Source organism: Myotis brandtii, unplaced genomic scaffold, assembly GCF_000412655.1.
Source record: "Myotis brandtii unplaced genomic scaffold, ASM41265v1 scaffold155, whole genome shotgun sequence".
NCBI classification, from domain to species: domain Eukaryota; kingdom Metazoa; phylum Chordata; class Mammalia; order Chiroptera; family Vespertilionidae; genus Myotis; species Myotis brandtii.
Window position 1 is genome coordinate 1,199,088 of NW_005355621.1, and position 18,025 is coordinate 1,217,112.

An 18,025-nucleotide genomic window follows, 5' to 3' on the forward strand; every position below is an offset into this window, starting at 1 on the left:
GGAAAACAGTAGCTGAGGACTGAGGGTAGGAATGTCTCCTGAAGTGAGGAGAACCTGAAGGCTTGGTAAGACAAAAGGAAATGAATGGGAAGTCCTCTTTTAGGAATCAGACAGTCTACCCATCGCTGGAGTGCCAATCGAGCCCCTGCAAATGCTCAAACTCCAAGACGTCCTCACGGGCCCAGGCTTGGGAAGCGCCCGCGGTGGAACCCTGCAACGTCGCCCCTGCGGAAGCAATCCTGGCACATCTGGCAAACAGGGCGCCCAGCCAGAGACGTCCTCACAGGCCCAGGCTTGGGAAGCGCCCACGGTGGAACCCTGCAATCCTGGCACATCTGGCAAACAGGGCGCCCAGCCACTGCCATCCATTCCTCTCTGAACTCAGATATTGCCTGTGCCAACCTCCCACTTTCAGATTTGTGTTCTTCACCCTGACTACTCACAATTCACCTTTCTCCCTGAAAGTGCTAAGAAAACGGTGTCCCCCAGAACAGGTACATTTCAGGGCAATGTCCTTGTGGCCTCAGAGACAACCAGTAACACCGTGGCTGACTCCAAGAGGTGACCTGGACAGAGATGGCGCAAAAACCAGTGTTTGGCAGCGGGGACTGCTGAGGCCTTACCAAAGCTGGGGGCACTGTGCAAGGTCATGTCCCGGATCACCCTGGTGCCAAAGCAGGACCACATCAGGAGGAACTGCTGGGCCACTTTCCTCAGGGACCCTTGTCTCTTGGCGGCCACCTACGAGAGAGTGAATGACGTTAACATGCTGGACTTGACCCTTCATTTAGCACTGGCTTTAGAAACTGACGGGAAGGCTTATGTAGGTCTCCAATTTCAAAGTATGGAGCAATGGTTTTCAACTTTCTGTTTTTATCAGCAAAAATACATGTGAAAAAATGAGATCTCTCATCGAGGCCCAATATACATAACGGGTGCTGGCCTGGCTGAAGTGGGGGAGGGAGACCGGGGCCAATGGCTGCTGAGGAACCTCCAGGTGGCTCGCTGCAGGGCTCTGAACTACCCACATGTCACGAAGGCGAGTGATGGGCTGCAGGGCCCAGGGCTGCGCCTCCCACTCCCACCTACCAACCTTCACAACACAGCGGTCCACCATGGTGTCCAGCCACTCGATATAGGACTCGATGGGCGACTGCTCCTCCAGCAGGTGGTCAAACTCCTGGTACACTATCAAACAGAGGAGAGCCCACACATCACCGCACTGGGTTTAAACAGAGACGCATCTTAAAAAGCACAAAGGCAGAAAACTGAAGAAATGAAAACCCTAGTCTTAGCAGGGCATTCAAGGCTTTGGAAAATACGCCCCAACTTATCCTTCCCGGCTCATCCCCATGCCTGTGAGCGCTTTACTGGGCCACCCCGTCGTCCTTGCCATTCCCCCAAGCCCTGCTTTTCTCAGGCACTTCCCCCTATTTGCACTGTTCGGTTCCTAATGGCCCAGGGGACACGACCCTCCTTGAAATCCTTTCTACCCTCTCCGTGCCCCTTACCAGCACTGACCACGCCCCTCTATATATTCATAGCATTTTACTTTTTGTATTTTGCCTTCAGTATATCACTCATAATACTGTGTTGTGGTGAGTGTGTGTGTGCATGCGTGCGTTGTTTTTTTAAAAATAAATTTTATTACTTTTTTACAGACAGGAAGGGAGAGGAATAGAGTTAGAAACATCGATGAGAGAGAATCATCGATCAGCTGCCTCCTGCACACCCTTTACTGGGGATGTGCCCGCAACCAAGGTACATGCCCTTGACAGGAATCGAACCTGGGACCCTTCAGTCCGCAAGCTGACGCTCTATCCACTGAGCCAAACCAGTCAGGGCTATGCGTGCGTTTTTGTCCACTGTCTTCGTTAGCTGGTGCATGACCTGTGATGCAGTTGTTACCCGTGGGTGCTGGCTGGCCTGAGTGGACAGCAGCGCTGTTGCTCTCTTGCTCGGTGCCCTGTGATAGGGCACATTTGATCATTCAAATGTTTTTAAACCACAACCATACTGGGCAGTAGCCTGACCAGCTTCCGCTACCTAAGTAGTAGATGCTTAATAAATATTTTTGCATTAAAGGAAGCAATTGCTGTGCCCTCAGTTCTGCATCAGGAAAAGGTGGATCATCGAACCCCTTCCCCCCTGGTTTCAGCTGCAAGTTCGATCATGGATTGGGAAGTACTCTGCAAGCAGAGGAGCACTGAGGAAACAAACATCTCTGCGGTGGTCTCCAATCTGAAACGTCTCTTTTCATTACTTTTTGTGTGTGTTTTATTTTGTTTTTTGTAAATCAAACCACAATTCAAGATCCACATGTCTGTAGTTTTCACTTGTCTGAGCGGTTTTATTTCCCCATTTCTCTGGAATGGCTGGTTGTCCCACTTTACTTAGTTGATAGCCCCTAACAAGGTCAGCTTCCTGGACTACCGGACGGTCCTAACATTGCAGAATGAGCAGGGGCTTTAAAAGTCTGGTTAGTTGACCCGCCTCATATTACAGATGAGGAAGCTAGGTCTTAATGAGGTGACATGATCCACTCGAAGTTAGGGACAGAGCAGGGACTGGAAACAGGTCTCTGAGTTTCTCGTTGTGTTTTTTCGCCCTTCGTCCCACTCTCTGGGCATCTGAGCTGCTGGTGGTGGCAGTGAGTGCTAACTGCTAACGGTTATCCACTGCTTGCCATGTGCCAGGCACTCCTCTAAGTGCTGTACGTGGACACATTAACCTTAGACCATCCCTAGAATGTGTATGTCAGAGCCTAGAACGGTACGTGGTACGGAGCAATTGCTCAAGTGCCTTCTGTGCTCAAGTGTTTGTTGAATATGAATGAATGAGCAGCTCAAGGAGTTAGGTGCTACGCTTACCCTCCTTTACAAATGAGGAGACGGAGGCACTATGGAATACACAACTTTCTAAAGGTTGCAGAGATAGTGAATGGCAGAGGCAAGTTTAAAACACGGCCTGACTTGAGTGCTTGCCCTCTAACCACCTCATCTACCAGCACTACATTGTGCACCAGGCACAGGACACACACTGTCCCAATTAATCCCTCTGCATTACCCCCATTTTACAGATTCGGAAGCCAAGTCACCATGCACGAGAGCCAGGGGTTGAGTCAAAGTCTGTTGGGCACCCCAAGCCCATGCTCTTACCAGAGCAGCACTTACTCATTCCCACCAGCACGCTCAAGTCCCAGCATGCACTTTTTAATTTAAAGTATGCAGAGCATTCCCAGGCATGACTATCTCCCAAGATATTTTCTCCCAAGTATCTCCCAAGATACTTTCTCTTAAAAAAAAAATCAAAATGACATGACCCTGGTAGACCGTCTTACGCTGGATGATGAGTTTGCGGTGCTCCTCGTGGGAGTCCTCCATGGTGTACAGGGTTTGCTTGGTGATGCTGTTGAGGTCCACGTTCCTCCAGTCTTCCAGCATCTGGAATGTGATGTCCGCGCTGTGGATCACCGTTCGAGAGGCCTGTAATCCAATCCAGCCAGCTCCTTAGCTCAGGGGTTGTCAGGGGAGAACCCCTTCACTTTATTTCCTTTAAGCCTTTTAAAGGAATCTGCCAAGGGTATTGTGCAAACTACTTTGAAATTCAGGAAAATAGTTTTAGCAAATAAGTAGGTGAGTCCATAACTCAAGATCCGTACCCTTTTTCTCTGAGGCTCTCTCACACAGACCTCCTTTTCTTGCTAAAAAACGACCTCATGGTGGCCTAGGCCAGACCCAACCATGCTGTTCCCAGCCCCGTGGTCTTGACCCCGTGGAACAATGGGACGGGGCCCGGAGACCTGCCAGCTCTCTGATGCCAGCCTGTGGGACGGGAGCTCTATGTCTCCCTCGCCCAAGAAGTGCCAGTCCTGGAGCAGGCACGGTCCTGCTGCCCGGGCCCACCACAGCTCTGACCCAGGAACCTTTCAGTTTGTGTGTGTTTACATGTGAGTGCATTCTGACGCAGTTTGTAGTCTAGCTTTCTGATTTTGCTTTCTGTTTTTCATGTAACTGTAATGATTACAACAAATATAATTAAGATGGAGTAAAAGGGAAATTAGACCTTAAGACTTGGTAGTTTATGGGTGTGTGTGTGTGTGTGTGTGTGTGTGTGTGTGTGTGTAAGTTGTAGCTGTCTCAGCAAACCCTCATTGGTAGAACTTAGATTTGCAGGTTGAAACAACACTTGGATCACTAATACTTGGAACCACCAAGTCAGAACAATATTGATAAAAGCAAAGAAAAACATTTCCTTTACTTGCATGTTTTCAAAGGAGTCTTTAGTAAAATGTAAATATATATATAATTTCAAATACACATGGACATTATATGTCTCCTAATGCTTGTGAATTTCCAGGCAAAGGTAAATACTAACAACAACCTTTACACCCGGACTGTCTGAACTCAAGTAAAAGCTAGCTTGGATCATCGTAGAACTCCGAAGGTCACAGAGGCCTGAATATTGAGTATGTGAACTGAGTCAGTCTCTAATGGTAATGAAAACCACCAAATGTGGAGGTCTGGGATTCCACATACAAATATACTTAGTTCAAATCCTGGCCTCGCTGCTGATCAGCTGAGGGACTTGGGGCAGGCACGTGGAACAACCTCAGTTTCCTGGTCTATAAAATGGACGTGTCATAGGACCTGCCTCTCATGGAGGAATGCTGTCGAGGATTTATTAAGGTTATGTTCGAAGAGGGCAAAGTTCAAGGAGTAAGAGCTGGATGGAAGAGGCGACTGCTATTCAGGTTCTCTTTGTAGTGATTGCAATGACACCTCAGGGCCTTTGCACGGGGTCAGTGTGCCGTCCTTCTCTCACCCTGCCCGTCCAGCAACCCTCCCATTACGTACACTCCAACTTAGCTGTCACTCCATGGAGAGGCTTTCTCTAATCACTTGATCTCAGCAGGACCTCAATGCCCCATCATTCTCTCTTTCCATTATGTTTCCTTCATAGCACTTAACCACTTTGGATTATTTTTTCATTGACTTTTTTTGTCTGCTGAGGGCAAATACCACTGAGCATACATAATGCCTGGCACACAGTAGGCACTCAAAAAGATTTTGTGGAGTGAATGGCTGAGATATGAATGTCAATTTGCTTGCTCAGTATATCCAAAAGGGTCTGGATATTTAGATCTCAGGTGTAAGTACTGGGGGGGGAGGGGTGTGTTTTTGGTCGGGTGCTGTGTAGTCTGACTTGCCGTGTGTGTTTAGGAAAGCTCGCTGGAATACTAAGACGTTCCACGAAATGTTCTTAGCACCAACCCCAGTCTTCTGGCTGATCCAGGACCGTGTCTGATAGTGAGATGGAAAGGTAGCATTTGCTGATTAAATTACATATGTCAGCATGGAAAGTAGAGAGGAAGTGTGAGTGCGCGCGCGCGCACACGCACCCTTACACGTAAGTGTAGGTGCTTTTACCTACCTGTGCAGTAGAGAGGGCCAAAGGCTTTCCTAAACTTTTTGAAGTCCAGGTATGCACCAAGACCATGTCTAGTTCCCTGATATGACCAGAGGCACGCTCCCTGGGAAACATGGCAGTGTGTCTTTCATTTGCCAATATTATTTTCTTCACTGAATCCCATTCATCTGTCAGGCTCTGCCACGTCCCAGGACAATGTCCAGTGTGGCCTCTGTACCTGCCTACAGGAACGTGGAAGGGTTTCCCTCTGATCTCCAAATCCCTCCCTGTGCTGTTCATGCCAGGGGCAGAGCAGGAACAGGGAGGTGTGTGGGTGCAGTTTTACCCGTTCTGGTTCCCGGCCTGGAGCCTGCCTCAGGCACTCTAACTCCAAAGCCCTCCCTCCCACCTTGACCTTCAATAGCTGGCACCAACCCAGAACCAACACTCTAAGGGGGGGTTGCAAACCCAAACACAGAAAGCAGGCAGGTGACACATGCGCGAGGGGTCAGTGGACGAGAAGGTGGGGAGACGAGGACAGTGCCGTTGGAGAGGTGCTCAGCCCGCCCAGCTGATCACAGCCCTGGGGAGGTGTAGTGCTGAGAGTGCCAGCTCTTAACGTTTTTCTACAGAAAATTTGGGTGCTCAGCTGTCATCTACAAGTTTCAATTATTGGTGGCTGAGTAAAAAAATGTCTTTGAACACATGCAAATCAAGTAAAAATAACCCCACACATATGAGGGCTGATTTGACCTGCAGCCACCAGCTTGCTCCCTCTGCTTTTAGATCATTAATATGTTAATGAATGAATGGTAACGGGCGACTCACAGTCCCTTCCTTAAGGTGCAAAATTAATAAAAATGCAAAGCTTTATGCCATCAGTTATAAGTATGGAGTTATAGTAGAATCTTCCACTTTTTACTGTGCTACACTTTTGCTATTTTTGAACTTTGTAAATGGTAAGCATATGTCACTTTTGTGCTCCAAAGAACAGAAATCTAGAAGAACAAATAAAATTGGCTAAATATTTAACATGCCTCGTGGCTTTGAACTCTTTTGGATGACACAAAAACAACACATAAGTCATCCTCCATATCTGTTTGGATCACCCATTTCAGTGGCTCACAACCAGGCATACCCTGCCCAGGCTACACTGCAGGGCCGGGGGACATTCCTGACTGTGACATCCAGGTGGGACTTGGGGGCTGGAGAGGGGGTGCTACTGGCTGGCATCAGGTGGGTAGAAGGCAGGGATGCTACTAAATACCTACAATGCCCAAAACAACTTCTCACAGCAAAGAATTATCCAGTGTCAGAGAAACCCCAATTTACAGAAGGAAAACAAACTTGAGACCCTAGAACAGGTTAAGGGGCAACTAATGTCAGACATCATTTTGTTAGTTGAAGCTATTTAGTGATTGGCTAATGTTTTTATTCCTTGTATGTAGAAACTAAAGGTAACAGCTGCACCCCGACATCCCATGGGCAGCTGGTCTGTGGATCTGCCCTCATTTGTAATGACTCAGCAGTCGTTAGAACACAGCGCAGGACACATACCTGGCAGAGATGATTTAGTGAAGTCTGCCGTCTCAGAATTTGGGAAAACCTTCTGGACACTGAAAGAAGAAAAGAGGCAGTTTGAAATATTTGCAGGCTTTATGGTCCTGCTTCAGATTTTCCAGGGGCAGATTTCAAAAAGTAACTTTCTTATTTACCTAAATTTGTCTCACTGTCCAACTCATTTTAGAAGCCCACTGGAAACCCAGCGTTTGAGTCTTTGTTTTCCCATTTGGACAACTATTTCCTAAAATGGCGATATTTGGGGCATATGTTTCAAAGTCACACTAGCAGGTGTGAGAAATCGTGGTGTCAATCAACCGTGAGTAAAAGCAATTATTTACTTGTCTTTCATTTAGCTAATTGCAGGCTCAATCCCTACTCCCCATAAATAATTGCAAGAATCAAGTGGGAGCTTTGAAGAAGGTCCTTTACAATGCAGTCTGTCTAATAGGAAGCCCTGAGTGAGCCTCGGGGGTGTGAGCTGCTAGGGGTGGCTCCGACGATGGAACCCCGAGCTGCTCCTTGAACATGGCTTTGCCTTGGTCATCTGTCCCTTTTAGCGAATGAGCTCCATGACCCAAGGCGTGTTCTGATGGTTCTGTGTCCTATGGTGACACAGTGGGCCAATGATTTGAAGTGGTGTGGTCCTGTTCCGTGAATTCTTAAGCAGACAAGCCACGTGCCTGCCCAGGGTCTTCATTCTTACCATCATTTGGAGTGGTGTGTGTTTCCACTCCTTGCCCATTTTCAAGGTGCACCCCAAGGCTCCCTGGGAAGAGTGGGTGTCCCCAGGCACCCACAGGTGGAAGGTCCCAAAAGCTCCTCACTGCCAACTTTCAACAAGTTTGTTTTGTCAGCGTAATTAAAACGGGCATGGGCATTCTTCTCATTAATTTCTGAACTGGTCAAGAAACAATCAGAAGTGGCCCTGGGATTATTGTAATTTGGACTTGGAGCCAGCTTGGTTTGAAAAATAAGGCGTGGGGTGGAGGAATGGGGGCGGGGGGAAGGGGACAGAAGAACTTCTAATTTTCCAGGCTGATCAATCGTTAATCCTTCTCCTTAATTACTTTTTCTTTAACTTTGTGATGTGGAATTTAGTGCTGGGGGAAAGAAAAGAACTGAGAGCCGTGAAATAAAGTGGGCTTTATCAGTAGGTGATGGGCACCGCAGGCGGCCTCAGAGCCGCTGAAAGGGCCCCTCTGCCTGCGGAGAGAGGTAATTTGATCTCCTTCCTTTTACTGGGGGCACCGATTTAGGGCAAGAAAGGCAGGTTGTATTCAAATGCGGTTTTAAGAAACATATATCTTAAAACTTTGATTTGCTTGAAATCATTTCGTCTTTGTTTAATAGTGAGTCTTCCCACTAGTGCAGACACATCAGGACAGAAATTGGACCAGTTTCCTCAGGCAAAAACAACGCTGTGGAGTGAGGGTGCCGTTCAGCAGAGAGAAGATTCGCAGTCCCAACCCCTATGAGAAATATTAATTTGGCTTGCTCATTAGGCAGGCCATTAAATATGTGAGACCCACGCTGTTTTCTGTCTCCTGCGACCAGTTTCATTTGTGGGCAGGCACTCAGGGGAATTTCCGGGTCTGGGGGCTAGACAGACGGGAGTTGGACTCTGGACCCCTAGTGACTGGCTGGCTGTGTGGCTTTGGGGACTTTTCACTGCATCTTGAAGCCCCATCTGTGAACAGCAACACTGTGTCCTACACCGAAGAGGTGGCATAAGAATGAGTGAGAGAAGGACCATGGAGGTGATGAGCAGAAACTCTGGTGTTTCTGCTCTGGGAGACAGATCTGGGAGCAATCCTGCCCCTGCTACTTACTACCCCCCTAAGCCTGTTGCCTTTTCTATGAAAGCAGGTGTACCACCCGTAAGAAACATTTTGTGAGGATTAAACAAGTTAATGTATGGAAAGTGCTAAGCATAATACTTGGTGCTTTGTAGTAATGCACAGTAAATGGAAGCTATTGTTGTTATTATTTTATGTAAGATGTTTGGCACAAAACTGCTTTCCCCCTTCCCCTCCACTCCCAAATTCAGCACTTACGTTCAAACTTGATGTTTCGCAGGTTTTCTGGGAGGTCGTGAAGAGCCACTTTTAGCCACTCATCCAGCTGCTTAGCAAACTTCCGGATCACCTGAGTTAAGCTAGAAAGAGGAAGGATACATTTTAAGTGCCTCGTGTGTGGCCCAGTCCTTCCACCAGACTGCAACCAACAGGTGCCACTCGTAGCAGCAACCTCAGAGGCGAGGCTGGCAGCCCCGCTCTGCAGAGCTGGTGGGTCTGAGAAGGGCATGAGCAGAATGTGCTCTGTGCCAGTGCCGGTGGACAAGGAGACCCTGCAGGCACCGTGCAAGGCTGGGCAGCCATCAGAACTTTCTGCAAGCAAAACATCATCCTCCGTGTTTCTGTAGAACCTGGTATAAGGGGTGAAGACAGTGGCCAGTGGGCCTCCGAGCACCGATTTGCAATTGGCCTCTCCTCCTCATGCTGCCCAGCTTGTCCCAGCCCCCCAGTCGGACAGGAACCCTGGCAGCATATGGGCATGCCTGCCCACCCGGCTTGGGCCCAGGCTTACTGAACTGCTTGCTGCTTGGAAAGGACTAGGAAGCAACAGCGTATTGTTAACTTGCAAACAATCCTGACATGGACCTTGAACTCATATCAGATTTGGAAAGTTCAGGATTTTTTTGGAGCAGGAGGTGGGAGGGGGCTGGAGGGGTGAAAGGTCGGGGAAGGGCAGTAGGTTACAATGTGAGATGGAAATTTGGAGTTGAAAAGACATTGAGCACCATTTTCAGGATCCCACCTGCACACAGCCCTCACTCCAGTGTCCTCCATGTAGTCCTCCTTAGTCATGCGGGCCACAGGGACCTCTCCCCACACTGACATACAACCATCCTTGCCTTCCACCAACACTACCCTGTTCAGTCTCCCACCGACTCTCCTGTCCCACCATGATCACCAACCTCCTCCCCACTGGGCAGTCCTACCATGTTTTTCTGCTCATACATTCTTTCCTTTTTCCATGACAAAGTCCTACCTTCTCCCAAGACTCTCACACCTCCAATCCGCCTACTTCCCACTCTTTACCAGCAGGTCTCACCACCTCCTATTTCTTGATAGAATCAAAGAGCCAATCCCCTAGCTCATCCCCTCCTGCCTTCTCAGGAATCTCACATTACGGACTGCCGCTTCTACCCTATGCTCCACCTCTTCCTCTGTCCTGGGTCATTCCTCTCTACATTTTAGTGCTCCAACATTGGCTCGTCTTCAAAACAAAACAAAAAAACCCTCTCATTTCTTCACTCCTCAAGCTACGACCCTCTTTCTTCTTCTTCTTCTTCACAGACATACTTCTTCAAAGTTGTCTAGATTCTGTCTCCCTTTTGTCATCTCCTGTTCACTCCTGTCCCTCACCCAGAGAGCAACCTCCATCCCTGACTCAAACCCAATGGACTCATTTTGGTTCTCATCTTGCTTGACATCTTAGCAGCATTCGGCTCTGTTAGCCCTTCCTCCTGTTGGACACATTTGCTTCCCTTGGCACTTGTGACCCTCTGTCTTCTGGCTCCTCCCCCTCAATCACAAAGCTCAGCCCCCTCTACCTGGCCGTTATGTCTTCCAGTTCTTTCAAGACTAGACCTGGGCCCTCTCCTCCCTCTGGATTCCTGCCCTGGGAATCAGTCTCCATGCCCACAGCATCAGTCACCATCTACAGTCACCGTGATATCTCCAAAGCAGAGGTCTGCAGGACTCAGGACCCCTCCATTTAGAAGTCCCAAAGGCACATCCAACTCAACATATGCAAACTGAACTCATCATTTCCCCGTCAGAGCTGGTTCTTTTCTTGTATTCCCTACTTCGTGGAGATTCTACTTTCCATGAACTTTGTTTTTAACTTTATTTATTATTAAAAAAATTTCAAATATACCCCAGGATAAAGAGAATAGCATAATAAACCTCCAAATATCTATGACCTAGCTTCAATAATTAGCAAACAGTTTGTCATTTTAATTTATCACCATGCTATTAGTATACCTAACAGAATGAACAGTAATTCTTTAAGATTATCTAAAGTCCAGTCTGTACTCAAATTTCTCTTAAATAAATCTTCTAGTTTGTTAGCATCTGGATCCAAACAAAGTCCACACATTGTATAAAAAAGATAACATTGCCTTGTTCTATTTCTTAAGTCTCTTTAAAAGTTTATTTCATGCCATTGGTTTATGGGCGCCCTCATGTTATTTATTCCCTGGAATGCCCCACATTCTGATTTCTTCCTCGTGGTGCATTTAACCTGTTCACCTATCCTGTGTGCTTTCTATAAAGTGGCAATTAGGTCTAAAGACTTAAGTTCAGTTATGATTTTTTTTTCTTTTAGGCATAAAAAGCTTCATAGGTGGCTGCCCACTGCATCACATTATGAAGCTTATAATATCTGGTTGTTCCTCTTTTAGTGCAACTAGTGTGAGACTCAAATAGTCTCTCTTCTCACTGCCAGGCATTACAGATTTTATCTTCAAGTTACCTCTCAGCCCCCTCCAGGTTTCTCCCACTTCAAGCTGTCCTCATCCTTCACCTGGGCCTCCCTGCCCTGCTCACCTTCCCACTTCCACCCCATCTTTCAGTCAGAGGGATTGTGCCAAAGCACTTGCAATCCTGATCTGTTTCACCTCTGCTTGAAAACCAACATCCTCACACCCAAAGCTCACACTCTAGCCTTGTTTCCCACTCCAGCCTCACTGTGCGGTTCCTCCCTTCATCCACATTTCAGCCCCACAGGCCTCTGCCCAGTCTTTGCCACCTCGGGGCCTGTGCCCTTGGCAACCTTTCATCCCACCCCTCCTTACCTACTCAGCTCCCCTTCCTCCATCGGATCTCAGACCAGGTGTTACTTCCACAGGAAAGCCTTCCCTGAAGCCCCGTCACTGGGTCAGAGCCCCCAAGGATTCCTCTGGACGGGCCCTGAGCTGTGACAGCTCGTCATCATGCACTCACTTGTGCGATTATCTGATTAATGTCCATCTTTCCCACTGGACTGTGTGCGCCACAGTAGCCTCAGCACCTGGCAGAGTGCCAGGCACCTAGTAGGCACATAAGAAATGTTAAGTGAAACAAATGGATTAATGGCTCCCAACCCCACCATGCACCGAGCTCAGATGTATTCCCCACAAGGCCCTACCCAAATGCTCCCCTTTATCTCTCTGATTTCAGCCCCTCCCCGCAGTTCCCCTGATTCCCACTGGCACTAGCCCCCTCTCTGTGTCTCCAAGCCCCTGCCAGCCTCACCAGGCCCTTTGCACTTGCTGCTCCCTCTCCCTCTGCCTCTGCCTGGAAAGCTGCTGCCCCAGATAGCAGCCTGGCTCCCTTCCTTACCAGCTTCCCAGCTCTCCCCACCATCTCAACACTCTCAATCCTTCCATATGTTTTAAAGATTCTTTTGGCTTCTGTGCTGCAAATCAATTGTAGGAGAGCGAGGACAGACAGGGAGAGCTGTGCAGAGTTACTGCAAGAGTCCGGGCAAGAGGGAGGACGAGGGTGGTACCAGTGGAAATAATGTGATATGGTCAGATTCAAATATTTTGAAGGCAGAGCCAACAGGATTTCCGGTGAGTGGATGTGGGTGTGTGAGGGAAGAAGGAAGTCAAGTATGTCTTCCTGAAAGGAAAGGGATTATGCACCCCTGTGCCTAGCAGAGTGCCTGGCACAGAGGAAGTGCTGAATAAATGTTGAAGACTGAGTGGACCCAAAGCCCTGCACTTGTAACAAAGCAAAGCTTCTAAACCAGTATCAGTTAGTAGCACTTGGATCCGACTTCTGAGATTAAATCTCAGAACATTTGGCTGCTCTTAACGGAGGTCAGAATCTAGAGAAGTGTCCAGAGTGACCCTCCTGCGGCTGCTGGACTGGTGGGGACATTGCCATTCTCCGTCCATGACACATATCCAGGAGGATTACTCGCGGCTGGAGCGGGGAGCTGGCCTTTGTCTGGGAGCAGCAAGTAAGCAGCAGGATTGCTGATGGGGCCTTTCACTTGGTGCAATTGATTGGCTTAAGCTGAAGAAAGGCAAGGGGAGTTCTGCCTGGAAAAGTTTCTATTTTGGGACTCAGACGTGGGGCTGCAGGACTTTGAGTAACCTAAACATTGAGGCTGCCCTGATGGGGGTAGGGGGTCCAAGGAGCTGTCCTCCCCTCATCACCTGGTCTGAGAGATGCCTCCCCACCCACTCCTCCTTCCTGTAACATCAGGGGATGAGGACCACACCGATTCTTGACATACCTCCTCCCACAGTACACTCGCTGCAGCCTGATTTTCCTCTGCTGACTTATCCTGCCTCCCTCCTGGGCCACTCCCTCCCCTTTCTTCCTCCCCAGGCTGGCTCTCCCAGGGCCCGCCCAGCACATGCAGGGCTTTGGGTTCACTCAGTCTTCAACGTTTATTTAGCACTTCCTCTGTATCAGGCACTCTGCTAGGCACAGGCACAGGCACAGGCACAGGCACAGGGGTGCATAATCCCTTTCCTTCCCCTCCCTTTCCTGCAGATGCTCCCACATCTTCCGCCCTTCCCCTGCATCTTAGCTCCACACTTGAAACTGCCTGAATGACCTCCAGCAGTGATGCTGGTACAACAGCAAAGCGTGCTAATAGCAGCCACTTTTTAATGAGTGCAAGGTGACAAGCACTAAACACTTCACACGCATTTTCTTACTTACCCCTCCCCAACAAGTAGGTGTGATTGTTATTCCCAGCAGGGAGGTGAGAAACTGAGGCTCAGATAAGTTATTTTATTTGCCAAGGAGATGCAGCAATAAGTGCAAGAGCCGAGATTTAAGCTCAGCGCAGCCTGGCTGCAGGCTGGGTGATGGAAACACCCACACTGCGCACGCACCTGAGATGCTGGACTCCCCGCATCCAGACCAGGGCCTCCTGCTGCTTTTCGGCCACGGGCCTGGCTATTGCTTAGAATTTCAGTCTTCTCTTTGCTTCACTGATACCTTATCCTTCTTGCCCATCCATCCCCAAGCCCCTACACCCAAACATGCTTCCCTACATCTGCTAGACCAATGGTTATTAACAACCATTGTGCCAGCTCCCCTTGAGAGCTCACAGAGGTGAAAAGCCCAAGTTTGAGAATGATCTATCTTTCTTGCAAATAAGAGTGCATGATTCATGGTTATCTCTATTATGTTGTCACTTATTCACCAGAAAGCATATTTCAATATGCTTTGCAGAGCAGGGAAGGAAGGGGCGGATGGTCTGGGCAGCCGCACCCCAGCCTGGGCAAGGAGGGCTGTGAGAACTGCTAGACCTGATTCCCATTCCACCCCTGGCCTGGCACAGGGCCAGGCACACAGAAGGCATGCAAAGAAGTGAGGGACAAATGAATATAAACAACTGAAAAGTCAGCTGGTCTTTTCAATAACTTTGTCTTCCTGATTTAATGGAAAAGGCACTGGATTTCTAAGCCAAAGGTCATTTGGTAATTAACTACGTAATTCTGAAGAACTGTCTCCTCTGGCAGACTGTAAGCTCAGTGAGGGCAGGGTGCATGTTTATCTTCTTTAATGCTGCATTCCAGGACCTAGCACAGTGTAGTAATCAATACACATTTGTTTAATGAATGAATGAATATTGAGTTCTGGCTGTTTCATTTATTTGCAGATGAAGATGGACAAGTGATTTCAGCTCTTAAGCTTCAACGCTCACTTCTATAAAAACAAGACAATTACAGAGGAGGAGGCAGGGGTTAGTCTTTTGTTTGTACCCCATGCACTGCTTTATAATAAACCATAAATGCCTTGTGTGTACAGCACCTATAAGCAGTATTAGCAGCATGTGAAGCTCTCTTATAAAGATGTGTATACTTATACAGATCCTGCAGGAGGTTCCTTCTTAGAAAAATGGAGACAGAGATTTAGTTATTATCTAATTCACTTGATCAATGTACAAGAATTTAATAACTCAAAACCTAAAGGGGCCTGTGTGTGTGTGTGTGTGCGTGCACGCATGTGCACAGGACTCAAATATTCATTCATTCATTAAACACACACATATACATATATATATATATATAATTTGGTACATGCATACGCTTAGACATATGATTATAAAAATAATTCAGTCTTAAGGTAGAACACTTGAAAAATGCATAAAAGCACGACACTAAAGTTGGACCACAATCCCACCTGGAGGCAACCTTTATTGGCCTATTTAGGTGTGTTGCTGTTCTACCTAGAATGTGGAAAATGGGAAAGAGCATCACTCCCACCATAATAAGAAAAAGCCAGATAATCTATAAAATCCTATTTTTCTGTTAACCCATCAAAGAGCTGAGGTCACAACCACCTAGCCTGGAATTTGTGGAAAGACAGGACTTGGGAGCTGGCTCATCTGTGTTAGAGGGAGGAAAGGAGGACATCCCATAGCCAAGGAAGAATTCAGCTTAAATAGCTAAAGGCCGAGTGTGAAGTAGCGTGAGTACATGGAGCTCTGGGAGCCACAGAGGCAAAGGACATTCACATTCACATCTATTTACAAGGTCTTCTCCGTGGGCCCAGCCAGGTGCTCACAAAGAACTGGGGCAGGAGAGGAGAAGGAGGAAGCCCACCTCTGAGGAGCAGCTTGGAAGAGGGGAGCAGCCACTGCTGTAGAGAAGCATGCAGCCCTACTCAGACCACCCTCCCTATGAACAAAAGCCTCCAGTGGCCAGGGGAAGGGCAGGAAATACTGTTGGCCTGGGTGCCGGGAGAGACTCACTGCAGGTGGCCGGGGAGGGGAGGAAGGAAAGGAAAAGCTTTCTAACCTTGGCAGAAACCATCATGGGCTCAAACTACTAGAGATTTATCTCTGGAGTGGGATATGATCACTGAAAATGCCCAACTCTGATTGCCAAAACCACAGGCTTACTTGAGACTGAGTCAGGATAACAGAGAACCCCGCCCTCACCCCATCCCCAAACAGGCTCACAAGTGTAGTAGTGGTACACGGGAGACCTAATGCTGAGGATGTAGCAGTAACATTGAAAAACCCCCCTCAACAAACAAACTTCCAACCTAAGCACAAGCACTCCAAAAGAATTTAAATCTGCTGGGATACGAAAGGTAACCATAGCAACAGTAAAACCCAACCCCAGTGAACTCCTGAATAACCTGGCTCACTTCCTCACATTAAGAGCCTTGGAGAAGAAAAGGCATGCTCATTTCCAGGCATACATACTACTTACCTCAGTTTGTACTGCTCCACATACTGTTTGGCAGTCAATATAAAATTGTAAGATACACAAAAAATTAAGAACCACAACCCACTCCCAAGAGATAAAGCAATCTATGGAACCAGACTATCAAACAGGGAATTTAAAATAACTATGATTGTGCCTAAAGAAATACAAAACAGAACAAATAAAGCCCAAAGTTAGTAGAAGGAAGGAACTAAATAAAACAAAAGCCCAGAACCAGATGGCTTCACAGGCAAATCCTACCAAACATTTAAAGGAAAATTAATACCTATTCTTTTCTAATTGTTCCAAAAAACTGAAAACAAAGGAATGCTTCCAAACTCATTCTACGAGGCCAACATTACTCTGATACCTAAAATAGACAAAGACACTACAAGAAAGGAAAATTATAGGCCAATATTCCTGATGAGCATGATGCAAAAATTCTCAACAAAGTATTAGCCCACCGAATTCAACAGTGCATTAAAAGAATCATATACCATGATCAAGTGCCAGGGATGCCAGGATGGGGTTCAATACCCCCACATCAATCAACGTGATATAACACATCAACAAAATGAGGGATAAAAATCACATGATCATTTCAATAGATGGAGAAAAAGCATTTGAAAAAAAACTCAATATCCATGATAAAAACTCTCAACAAAGTGGATATAGAGGGAACATAGCTCACCATAATAAAGGACATTTATGACAAACCCACAGCTAACATCACACTCAATGGTAAAAAGCTGAAAGCTTTTCCTCTAAGATCAGAAAGAAGGCAAGGGTGCCTACTGTTGCCACTTTTATTCAACTTCTAAGTGGGAAGACGTCTCAGAACTAAACAACAACAAACTTGGTCCAAATACATAAATGTGGAAGTGGTACCTTGAAGACACAGTGCCCCTTCTTTTCAAGTGTAACAAAATGACCATATGTTAGACAACAGGGGAAACCTAAATTAAGTCTCAAAGAGATAGTTTAGAAAGTCTCTAATCACAAAGCAATAAAAGGGAAAATAACAACCAGAAAACACTAGCTCCTAACAATTGGAAAATTTTAAATGCTCTTTTTAAATTCTTAGGCCACAGAAGAACTCCAAACCAATATATTTAGGAAAAGAACAATTATTAAAATATTACATCTCAAAACCTATGGCATACAGTTAAAACAGTGCTCAAAGAAAAATCTAAGCCTGAAATACTTAATGCTATAAAACAAGGGTAAAAAGTGTAAATAAATCAGGCATCTATTTTTTGGTTAATTTTGAGGGGTGTGTGACTAATAGAACTGAAGCTCCTAGAACTGGAACAGGCACATAGTATTTGTTGAGTAAATGAATAACAGTAAACTTAAGAAAGGAAAGGAGCGAGTTAGTAAAATAAAGCAGATATTAATATATTAGAAAAAATAATAGCATCAATAAGTATATCCAAAAGGTTTTTTTCTTGAAATAATAAAATTAGGTGAGCTAACTACAAAGAAATGGCAGAAAGCACAACCACACAAACTAAAATATAGTAAAGCAGAAATAACCAGACACAGAGGAAATTCAGTGAGTGCACAAACCCACTTTGCTCAACCCTAAGCAAATTAATTTAAAGATCTGGAATAAATGGATAATTTTCTAGGACAATATAATTTACCAAAACTTGCCTCAGAGAAAACAGAAAATCTAAACTGAGCACTTATTATATAAAAAAAAAGAATAAAGTTTTTGAAGATTTACCCCCATAAAACACCAGGCCCGGATGGCTTCAAAAGGGAATTAATTCTATGCGATCTTCAAGAGCAAGTAATTTCAATACAATTTAAACTGGTTTA

General features: G+C 46.6%; 1 protein-coding gene across 2 annotated transcripts in view; it reads right to left on the reverse strand.

The window, feature by feature from the left end:
* The window catches only part of RFX4 (regulatory factor X, 4 (influences HLA class II expression)), a 134,070-nt gene that overhangs the window by 35,156 nt on the left and 80,889 nt on the right, over positions 1-18,025 (reverse strand). For both annotated transcript variants that reach the window (XM_014535987.1, XM_014535988.1), the window contains exons 9-13: positions 9,027-9,127; positions 6,967-7,025; positions 3,341-3,485; positions 1,094-1,188; positions 624-741 (exon numbers count right to left, since the gene is read on the reverse strand). In XM_014535987.1, the coding sequence (XP_014391473.1) occupies positions 624-741; positions 1,094-1,188; positions 3,341-3,485; positions 6,967-7,025; positions 9,027-9,127 (518 nt within the window). The remainder of the gene's footprint in view (positions 1-623; positions 742-1,093; positions 1,189-3,340; positions 3,486-6,966; positions 7,026-9,026; positions 9,128-18,025) is intronic.